The 11571-nt window shown below is 31.4% G+C and overlaps 1 protein-coding gene across 1 annotated transcript; it reads left to right on the forward strand.

The window, feature by feature from the left end:
- Positions 1 to 3545: 3545 nt before the first annotated feature.
- Positions 3546 to 5000, forward strand: LOC110907868 (pectinesterase). Its single transcript, XM_022152788.1, has 2 exons — positions 3546 to 3960; positions 4303 to 5000. The coding sequence occupies exons 1-2, from the start codon at positions 3546 to 3548 to the stop codon at positions 4998 to 5000; spliced, it is 1113 nt and encodes a 370-aa protein (XP_022008480.1).
- The last annotated feature ends 6571 nt before the right edge of the window (positions 5001 to 11571 follow it).

An 11571-nucleotide genomic window follows, 5' to 3' on the forward strand; every position in this document is an offset into this window, starting at 1 on the left:
TGAAATTAATCCAATACCAAAGAGTTAATATCTAATATTAGTCTCAATCATTTTCATTTGAATCAAATTAAAAAATGAGACTGTAAAAAATCAAAGCTGAGTAAGGGAGTAGTTCCATATCCTTTGTGACAATATAACATATATATGAATTATGGTGTCACTTTTACCGGTTGATAACTTTCACTTGATAAAATTATAGGTCGCGTACTCACAACAACTTAAAGATTTGTATGGGGACGTGGATTGCGATGATTTAGCCTTGTGAAAAAGTTTGCATCCTAAGTGTAAGGGTCGCAAGATGTTCGGGATAGGATCTTCTGATCCTGATTTTCTGCTGACCGGAAAAAAATCATCTACAATTTGCGGTTCTAACGATGATGCCCAACACTCACAAGAGGTATCATTATTTATTCTTGTTATTTAGATAGCATAAACATTTTTAAGATAGTTCCATTAGTGAAGGTAATAGTTTGGGCTTTAAATGGGAAGAATGCGTTTGCTGATATGGGTTTCATATGGTGGTATTGAAGGTAGCTTGTTTGTGGTTGATTGAGTACATTGCTGGTTGAATAGGTTTGTTATGGGCGGGTTCGGGTCACGGGTCAGAATGGGTTCAGCCGTGAGGGTCAAAATGGATCGGATCAGAATAGGTTATTTTTAAACAGAGTTAATTTGATTCGGGTTAGAACGGGTTCACGTCAATTTTGATTTGGGTGAGAAGGGTTCATTTTCAAGATTTATTTGGTTTGTGTCAGGAGTTTTTACAAAATAAGCACGAGTCGAGATGATTTTTACCACTCATGTATAAATATGTTTAATAAAAGTAAAATTGCAAGAAACATAAGGAATTGCATTCTTATAAATACTTTTTAATAATTTATGAAAATAATTAAGTACAAATAAATAACAACATTTTAATATGATATTTTAGTTTTTTAATATGTATGTGTGTTTGTATTTTGTTATAAGGGATTTTTACGTTGTTAGTTAGATTTTTGTAGGGTTGTGTTGATCGACCTGTTCGGATTGATATGTGATGATTACGGTTTTATAATTTTTAGCTTCAAAAGGTTCAGGCGGAACTAGAAAGAGAACATGAGGCCCGACAAACATAGAAGCTCGTTTTGAAAAATTTCAACAAGAGCGCGTAAAAGAGCGGCCCGACCAAGACGCATGGAGAAAAAATATGAAAGAAATGGTGAAAAACATCCGAAAGAAGTAAACAAAACTCTCATTTTGTTAAGTATTGGAATGTTGGATTAGTTTTGAATAAAAAAACTTGCTCTTAGTTAGGATTTTTTGTGTGTTTTGGAATGTTTTGGAATTTTTGGAATGTTTTAGAATCTTGCTTGTTGTAAATGTTTTGGAATGTTTTATAATTTTGCTTGCTGCAAAGTTTTTTGGAATGTTTTATATTTGGTTGTATTTTTTATACAAAAAATGGTTTTTAAAATTCTCTGATATTTTTATTTTGTCACAAATCTGTCGCAAAAAAATTGTAGGAATTTTGTCGCAAATCTTAATTTCTAAGTTGTAGGAAATTTGTAGCTACATTAAAAATATATTTTTTATTTGTAGGAAATTTGTCGTAAACTGTTTAAATAACTTTGTAGGAAATTTGTTGGAAACCGTTAGTTTTGTAGATAATTCGTAGCAAATTGTTTAAAGAAAATTTATAAATTTGTAGGAAACTTGTGAAAAGTTTTATGCTGTAGGAATTTTTGACGCAAGAAAGTTTTATAATTTGTAGGAATTTTGTCGCAGAAAAGTTTTATAATTTGTAGGAATTTTGTCGCAAGAACGTTTTATAATTTGTAGGAATTTTGTCATGAAAATAAAAAATTATGAATACTTTTTTTAATAATGTTATTAATTTTAAAAATAAAATATCATAAAATAATATACAAAGAAAGGCAAAAACGTGGAAGAATTGTCGAAATTTTGCAAGAAGAGCGATTTATCGGTATTTTGTAGCAAATTTTGTGACGAGAGATTTTGTAGGAATTTTGTAGCAGATTTTGTCGTATTTTTGTAGCTAATCCGGTTACCCACAAGTTTATTTTCTACGAATTTTTTTAAGGAAATTTGTGGGTAAGGCCAATTTCAGACAAATTTACTACAAATTTGTTGTCACAAACTCGACAATTTTCTAGTAGTGAATAAACTAACCAATGACTTTGGTTTCGGCTTCGGTTGAGGATAATATCAAAATTAACCAATTGTTTTGATTTTCATTTAATCTTCACCCGGAAGTATTGCATTTAGTTTAGTACAAAACTGTGTGCATAAAATCATATAATGTATATGCTTATCCGAGAAATAGAATAAGATACATAATACTTAAAAGTCATTTGTCATTAATAAATTAATTACACGTGCGAGAAATAGAATAGGATAAGTAGTACTTAAAGTCATTTGTCATTAATAAATTAATTACACATTTTAAGTATTATATAAGTAGCATTTCAATGCAATACACATATCAAAAAATCCAAACACATCTAAAACTATGAAGGCTACTTTCTTCATATGCTTCCTCATAACATTCACCTTCTCTTGCTCATCCAAAACCACCACCACTACTGGCAGCATAAACTGGTGGTGCGCTCAAACCCCATACTACCAAACATGCACTCGCTACTAGGGGTGTTCAAAAAAATCCGAATCCGAAACCGAATCCGAAATATATTCGAAAACCCGTATCCGAAATATCCGAATTTTCGGATATCCGAATTTTCGGATATCCGAAAATCGGATAATCCGAAAATTCGGATTCGGATTCGGATAGTGATTTTGAGAATTTTCGGATAATCGGATTATCCGAAAATATCCGAAAATTTAATTTTTATTTTTTTCGGATATCCGAATATCCGAAGTATCCGAAAAATATCCGAAGTATCCAAAAAATATCCAAAATATCCGAAAAATATCCGAAGTATCCGAAAAAATATCCAAAATATCCGAAATATCCGAAAAATATCCGAAATTTATATTCGGATATCCGAAACTATCCGAAAAATCTTGTTCCAAATATTAAAAAATAATAAAAAAATAAAAATTAAATAAAAAATTGGATATTCGGATATCCGATTAGATATCCGAACCCGAATCCGAAATTTCGGATATCCGAAAATCGGATATCCGAAATTTCGGATTCGAGTTCGGATGTCAATATTTCACTATCCGAAATTTCGGATATCCGAAAACCGGATTATCCGATCTTGAACACCCCTACTCGCTACATTGCCGAGGGTAGCCCCTCCACCGCGAACATATCTATAAACCAGTTCCTAGACATTAATGTAAACACGGCTATAGACGAAGCACGCGTGGTCCAGAAACGCACCCAAGGGATCGAGGCCCGTACTAACCCAAACGGTGTAGAAAAAATCTTATGGCATAGTTGTCTTGATTACTTTGACGGGATGGTGTTCACACTGAACATGGTCCTTGACCATACCCACCAACCCAGCCCAAATGACATCCACACGTGGATAAGTGCTAGTATAACCTACATCGACGTGTGCGAAAAAGGGTTCGAGACAATGAACATAGCCACCGACTTGTTACCCGAAGTAACCACCAATTTAACACAACTACTACTCAACTCTTTGGCTATTAGTGTTGTTATCAAGGGTGCTAATCCTCCTGGGTTGCACGAATTGAACTTTGGCGACGAGTTATACAATTTTTCAGGTTTGAAAACAGTACAGCCAGACGTGGTGGTTGCTAAAGATGGCTCGGGAAATTTTACAACAGTTCAAGAAGCTGTAAACTCTAGGGGACAACGAGCATGGGGCCAAAGGTATACGATTTATGTGAAAAGTGGGGTGTATGAAGAAAATGTTGTTATTCCACATGAAGCACCATTTATTACCATGTATGGTGACGGAATAGGTAACACCATCATAACCGGCAACCGGCATGACACTGGCGAGTTGAAGAATACGTCCACGTTTCGTAAGTGCACACATATGTTTTTATATCAAGTATTTACTTTAACCTTTGTTTTCTCTATATAGATTAAAATTTAATAAGCAATTTTTGTTTAACTAACAACTTTTTCCACTTGGTTTATATGTATTCATATTTAATTTTGTGTGAACTTTTAACTATATATATAAAACGATACATATTAATTAGTTATTTTTATCATACTTCTATATTTAGTAATAATTATATAATGTATTTTCAATAGTACGATTATTTATTTTCGAATACCTAGAGAGTCCTTTGTATTTCTCTAAACAAAAAGTGATAATAAAATAATAACTAAATTGTTATGGTCTATTTGGATTGTAGAAGTTTGGGGTCGTAGATTTATCGCTCTACACCTGACATTTCAGAACACAGCGGGACCTGAAGGTGGGCAAGCAGTGGCGTTCCTCTCCGGCTCTGACACATCAGCAGTCTACCAGTGCAGCATTGAGGGCTATCAAGACACACTATTTACTTTCCATTCTAGACAATTTTACAAAGAATGCCAAATCTATGGAACTATTGATTTCATTTTCGGCGCAAGTCAAGCTGTGTTCCAAGATTGTGATATCTTTTTAAGGGAACCAAGACTCGGAGGAGGGTTGGTTGTGACTGCTAACGGTCGGAAACGCAGTAATCAAACTGGCGGGTATTCGTTGCAAGGGTGTAAAATAAATGCTGCAGACGATCTTAAGCCCGTTGTAGGTCAGTACAAAAAAGCATTCTTAGGAAGACCGTGGTTTGCGTATGCTCGGACAGTTTATATGCAATCTTTTCTTGATGATTTGGTGGACCCACAAGGATGGCTTGATAGTTGGGGTTACAATCAAACTGCCTATTGTGGGGAGTATAAGAATTCTGGACCAGGTTCATCTACTGATCAAAGAGTCAATTGGCCTGGTTACCAAGCGATAACAGATCCAAATATTGCCAATCAGTTCACTGTTGCTGAGTTCATTAATGGCACCAAATGGCTTCCTACATCTGGTGTGCCTTTTGTACCCGGGTTTGAAAATGAGTAGTAGAATGTATTGACGAAAATTTTGTAACCGAAATCGAGAATGATATATGATGATATGCATTGTTTAGTCATGCACTACTCCTAAATCGTAAAAAACATAAAGACTAAAGATAACTAGAAGATACAGGGTTAATGATGGTGATTGATGACCACCATTAATTCATGTAAAAAAGAGTAAGTAGAATATTACATTCATGAGAAACATATGGTTACTATATCATAAACTTTGTTTGATTACAGAAAAGCAATTTAAAGGAAAGTAAATTTTAAGATTTTGATTGTAGGTTGAATTAAACTAAATTGCAAAGTTAAGAAGCAAGTAATACACCAAAAAAAGAGATTTAAAATCGGGTATGAAAATGTAAAGCAAAAAAAAATAATGACTGGTTTTTTAAACCATCTGGCGCTTATGTTTTTACCCCTTTTCAGAAGACGGTTAACGGTGGGAGGCGGTGACAAAATTTGCAAGATTTAAGATGTTGCTATTGAATTAAAACCCTAAAAGATCGAAAAGAAAAAAAAGTGTCGTCTTATCTGAATCCGGTTTAACTCTCAACTAGAAGAACCAATACATCCACCTATTCAAATCTGGGTTAAATTGTAACATGGATTTGTTTGGTATTTCAATCAATGGTTTAGTTTTTAAAGTAAAAGTGAAAGATCATGAGTTTTGTATTCTTCTACATAAATTAACAACTCAGGGTCGTCTCCGAAAATAAAATAAAAAAATTTTGGCCCTCTGTGAGATTAAAATTTAAAATTTTGGCCCTATTCGCAAATTTCATGTATTATAAACTCATCAATTATTTAATCACTAAAATTTATATGAAAGTAATTTAAATAGTTATTTTTAGCTAAGCGTAGTTAGTAATTTATTAATTAAAGAAAAAGATGTAGTTGACAAAATTAGACATTAAATGTCATATACAACTAAAAAAACTAAAAAAATGGAGTTAAAATAAAAAATTTAGAGACACCAGGATTAGAACTCACATCTCCTTGTTGTCTAAGCAAGGCAATAACCACCCCAACAAGAGCTTGTTTGTGACATCTTTCGATTCAGTATATATATATATATATATATATATATATATATATATATATATATATATATATATAGGGTAATGCTAGATAGAAAACCCTATTATTCTTAGGAAACTCTGGAAACTCAAAGCTCCCGACTTTTTTTTTTCGAAAAAAATAACACATGTAATATACATGTTTTTAAGAGTTTTGGGCAAAAAAAAAAAACAAAAAAGCGCCGAGTACTTTTAAAAAAAAAAATAAACAAGTTCCAAAAACTTCGTTGACTAACATGTGTTGGACAAAAAAATGCTGAAAGTTGCTGAAATTTGTTTTTTTTTTTTTTAAAAAAAACCTTCGGCGCTTTTTTGATTTTTTTGGCCCAAAACTCTTAAAAACATGTATATTACATGTGTTATTTTTTTCAAAAAAAAAAAAGTCGGGAGCTTTGAGTTTCCCGGATTTCCTAAATATTTAGGGTTTTCTATATAGCCCAACCCTATATATATATATATATATAGGGAGGGGCTCATGCGAGAACCACCCTTATTGTGAGAACCTTGAGAACCAATGTGAACACAACCTAAAATAGCTAAAAAAACCTAACCCCCCCCCCCAAAAAAAAAAAAAAAAAAAACCTAACCCCCCCAAGCTAAATGCTAAAAAAAACCTAACCCCACCCCCCACCCCCCCCCCCCAAAAAAAAAACCTAAACCCCCCTCCCCCACCCCCCAAAAACCTAACCCTCCCCCCCCCCAAGCTAAAATGCTAAAAACTAAACCCCCAAAAAACCTAAAAAAAAATCTAAAATTTTTTTTTTGAATTTTTTAATATTTTTTATGTTAAAATCGCTACTTTTAGAAGCCAAAAAAAAAATTTCTTTTTAAAAAAAAATTAAAATTTTTTTTTTTTGGCTTCGAAAAGTAGCGATTTTTTTATAAAAAATATTAAAAAAATTCAAAAAAAAAAATTTTGTGTGATTTTTAGCTATTTTTAGGCATTTTTTGTGTGTTCACATTGGTTCTCGCGGTTCTCGTAATAAGAGGTGGTTCTCGCATGATCTTCTCCATATATATATATATATATATTCTAGTTTATACAACGTAAATTCTATACAAAATTAAAAAGATTTGAGCCCCTGAAGGGTTTGGGCCCCGTACCGTCGCCCACCCCGCACCCCATCAAAGACGGCCTTGTAACAACTACACAAAAAGATAAGTTTACATGTTAATGTATTTAGATTAAATAACTAAAATATTGTAAACCTTACTATCATATTTTTCTAGCAACATGTGAATCATCATCAATTTATAATGTGGGATTATCAATGGCATCACTTGGATATGTATGTATTTAGTTATGGGTTTTATAAATAGTTTTATGTTATTGTACAGAGAATATCTAACTCAAATATAAATGGTTACCAATAACCCGGTTCTTAATTTACTTTAGTTATTTTTGCTTTCCAAGACATGTTGGTTTTCCGTCGCAACGCGCATGTAAGAATAATCTAGTTAGTTGTTACAGCCGGATATTATTGGACTGGGCCGGCTTAATGGATTTTATTCACCTTTAAATTGGGCTTTATGGAAGGCCAGGTTAGTAAGTTTTATGATTTGGGCCAACCTGTTTTTCAATGCTTCAATATAGGGGTAGTAAATAGTTTCTTGTGTATCTTATTTTAAATTTATATGAAAACTAGTGGGATTCTTAAGTTTTCTCCATGTCAGCAAAAAACTAACCAAAGTTAGAAAAGGCTCGGTAGATGAAAACAGTTTGAAAGTTAGGACTGTCCTAAGGAATTTATTAAGTTTGGATTAATGTTAACCAATGGGTCAAAGTATTATTAAAATCCAATTTCACTTTAAAAAAGAATAAAAGTTATTAAAGAAAAAACAAATTAAATAAACACTAAATGTATTAAAGTTTAAAGTATAATGTATGTCGATTTGAAAGTTTAAAATTATGAAACCTAAATTAAAATATTTAATAGATAAAATATATATGAAAATATATGGACATTAAAGTAAAAAAAAGGAATAATACCTTTAGTTTGTTTTAATCAATATCATCATTGATAAAAAGTTTCTTAAAAATGTATGCGCATAAATTAAAATTTGAAATTTATTATCATAAAATACAAATATGATTATTTAACTTAACAAAATTTTTTATATTAGTTATTATAAACTGAAAAATAATTTATTCTACATTTATAATTAATTCATAGCAATTGATATGTATATAAGTTATTTTAATTAAAAACATATTAAATCAAATTAAAACAACGTAAACAATAAAGGAAAAATTAGAGTCAACTACATAGTTAGTCCCATTGGTTTGCACAAAATAACATACTTAGGTACTAATAGTTTAAAATTACTTCTAGGGTATTAACTCTTCATTTTGTAACGTTTAGAGGTATTAACTTCTAAGGTATTAACATAGTTAGTCCCTATGGTTTGCACAAAGTAAAATACTTAGGTACTAATATAATGTGATTTTAAACCTAAAAATAACGTTAATACCTTCAAACGTTACAAAATGAAAAGTTAATACCCTAGAATGCGATTTTAAAGTATTAGTACCTAAGTATGTTACTTTGTGTAAACCGCAAGGAATATGTAATTAACTCGAAAAATTATGTTTAATTTCATAATATAATTAATTTTAGAAATCAATAAATGTAAACAATTAAAAAAAGATATTTACTTTGACTTTACATTTAGAAATTTTGAAATTCTGAATTCAAATGCAGCTACAATAATTTAAATTTGAAATTTTAGACTTCCATAGATGAAAATGATTTTTTGCAAAAATTAGCAATTATTTGTTTTCAAATACTACAGAAAATAAAAAATTGTAATGTCAATTGGTTATCTTCAATTTTTTTTAAAGTTATGTACAAATAAAAATAAAGTATATGAACTCTTTTATACTATACGAAAAGTGTATCAACCTATTTTTTAAGCTTTGAATGTAACACAAAGTTATGCATAATGAAATTTCAGATAATAACATATTAATTTTTATTTGTGGTATATATTTAAAAAAACACAAATTAATTACAACTATTTTATAGTATACTTATAGTAAAGGTATTAATTAAATCTAAATGATGACAACGTTTAAAAATCTCTAAATTTAAGAAAAAATATTTTTTATTATCGGTTGAAAATCAATTAAATGAAGAAGTAAATAAAGGGTTAGTAAATTATAGGGACTAGGAATTAGTATCCGTCGCAATGCGGCAGGGTTCTTACATGCGAGCATTCGTCTTTGTCTTCTTCTCCAACCTTCCAACCCGTAGTTATCTCATCGCACCGAAAAAAAGCCGGATCTAAATGACACCAAAAGTGAGTTGTAAAGTTAAATCAAACATTAATTGTTACTCGACTCGTCTGATTACATTCCTTATAATCTAAATATCTAATCTACATAACCAAATTGACCCATTCATTAGAAAAAAAAAAAAAAAAAAAAAACTTGTCATATTACCACACATGGTAGTCAATGTTGTGTTCTTGTTTTTTATCTTACACAATTGTTCTTTCCAGGTTTGGAAGTTAAGTTCTTGTGACCTTTGGGAGATAGGTAGAAATTCTGTGTACCAGTCCGGATTCTCACCCGCGACTAAGGTAAAATGAAGATTAAAAAAATGAAATAAGAAGGTAAGAATGGAAAAATTATGCACTTCATTCGGTTGTCATGAACACCCGACGACCTTTATCATTGTCGGTTCCCTGTTTCGAGCTATCATAGAACTTTCCAAATGCTTCTGTGAACCGAAATGAGATGATAAAATGTTAAGATATAACTCTAAAGTAAGGGCATTTTTGGCTAAGCTTTTTGAAACAACTTATTGGCTTTTTGGAAAAGTCAGTATGAAGTGACTTATTGACTTTTTCCCTCACATACACCCTCATCGCCAAACATCATTTTGAAGCTTATGACTTTTCAAAAAGCCAATAAGTCAATAAGTTGTTTCAAAAAGCTTAGCCAAACATGCCCTAAGCCTGGCAAAAATAGGTGGTCATGTTAGGTCACTCGTGAAAAGGGTTCGGACAAAAACAGGCCCAGGTTGAAAGAAGTCGTTCTAGGGAAAAAATCTAAAAATGGGTTCACCCGGTATATATACGTGTAAAAAATGGATATCTATACCAAGCAATGTAAGTATAAGGATATCTAACCACCTAGTGCATCTATTGATTGGTACGCGAATCGAATCATTCTGAAACGACAAATTTTTCAATCGGAAACACGTTTTCCAGTGACCCGGAACGATTATTGTGATAATCGGGTACGACCTTTTTTCCAATCTGGTTGGCGAACCCAGGAAAGTTTTATAATTTGTAGGAATTTTGTCGCAGAAAAGTTTTATAATTTGTAGAATTTTTTTCGCAAGAACGTTTTATAATTTGTAGGAATTTTGTCATGAAAATAAAAAATTATGAATACTTTTTTAATAATGTTATTAAATTTAAAAATAAAAAATCATAAAATAATATACAAAAAAGGCAAAAACGTGGAAGAATTTTCGAAATTTTGCAAGAAGAGCGATTTGTCAGTATTTTGTAGCAAATTTTGCGACGAGAGATTTTGTAGGAATTTTGTAGCAGATTTTGTCGTATTTTTGTAGCTAATCCGGTTACCCACAAGTTTATTTTCTACGAATTTTTTTGTAGGAAATTTGTAGGTAAGGCGAATTTCAGACAAATTTGCTACAAATTTGTTGTCACAAACTCGACAATTTTCTAGTAGTGAATAAACTAACCAATGACTTTGGTTTCGGCTTCGGTTGAGGATAATAATAAAATTAACCAATTGTTTTGGTTTTCATTTAATCTTCACCCGGAAGTATTGCATTTAGTTTAGTACAAAACTGTGTGCATATATGTTTGGCATGAAGCTTTTAGGAGCTTTAGCTTTAAGCTTTTTAGAAAAAGCTCCTACTCAATAAAAAGTCTTGTTTGGTTGAAGGAGCTTTAAGCTTTTAGGTTATGAGCTTGAAGCTTTTGGTTGAACGCTACTACTAGTAGCGTTTAGAAGGAGCTACAAGCTTTTAGGGAAAAATGACTATTTTAACCTCTAAAAATAAGGAACTTTTTAATGCACCAACTTTCTAAATTTTTAGTTATGTCCATTTTGGTAATTTTATACATTTTATTAAAAACTCGAGCTACTCTACCAAACACCAAATATATCTAAAAAAACTACAGCTACTAGCTACCAGCTACAGCTTCCAGCTACAGCTTCCAGCTACAGCTACCAGCTACCAGCTTCCAGCTTTCAGCTACCAGCCACCAGCTACTTTTGCCAAACATACCCCAAATCATATAATGTATATGCTTATCCGAGAAATAGAATAAGATACATAATACTTAAAAGTCATTTGTCATTAATAAATTAATTACACGTGCGAGAAATAGAGTAGGATAAGTAGTACTTAAAGTCATTTGTCATTAATAAATTAATTACACATTTTAAGTATTATATAAGTAGCATTTCATGCAATACACATATCAAAAAATCTAAACACATCTAAAACT

Source organism: Helianthus annuus, chromosome 14, assembly GCF_002127325.2.
Source record: "Helianthus annuus cultivar XRQ/B chromosome 14, HanXRQr2.0-SUNRISE, whole genome shotgun sequence".
Lineage (NCBI taxonomy): Eukaryota > Viridiplantae > Streptophyta > Magnoliopsida > Asterales > Asteraceae > Helianthus > Helianthus annuus.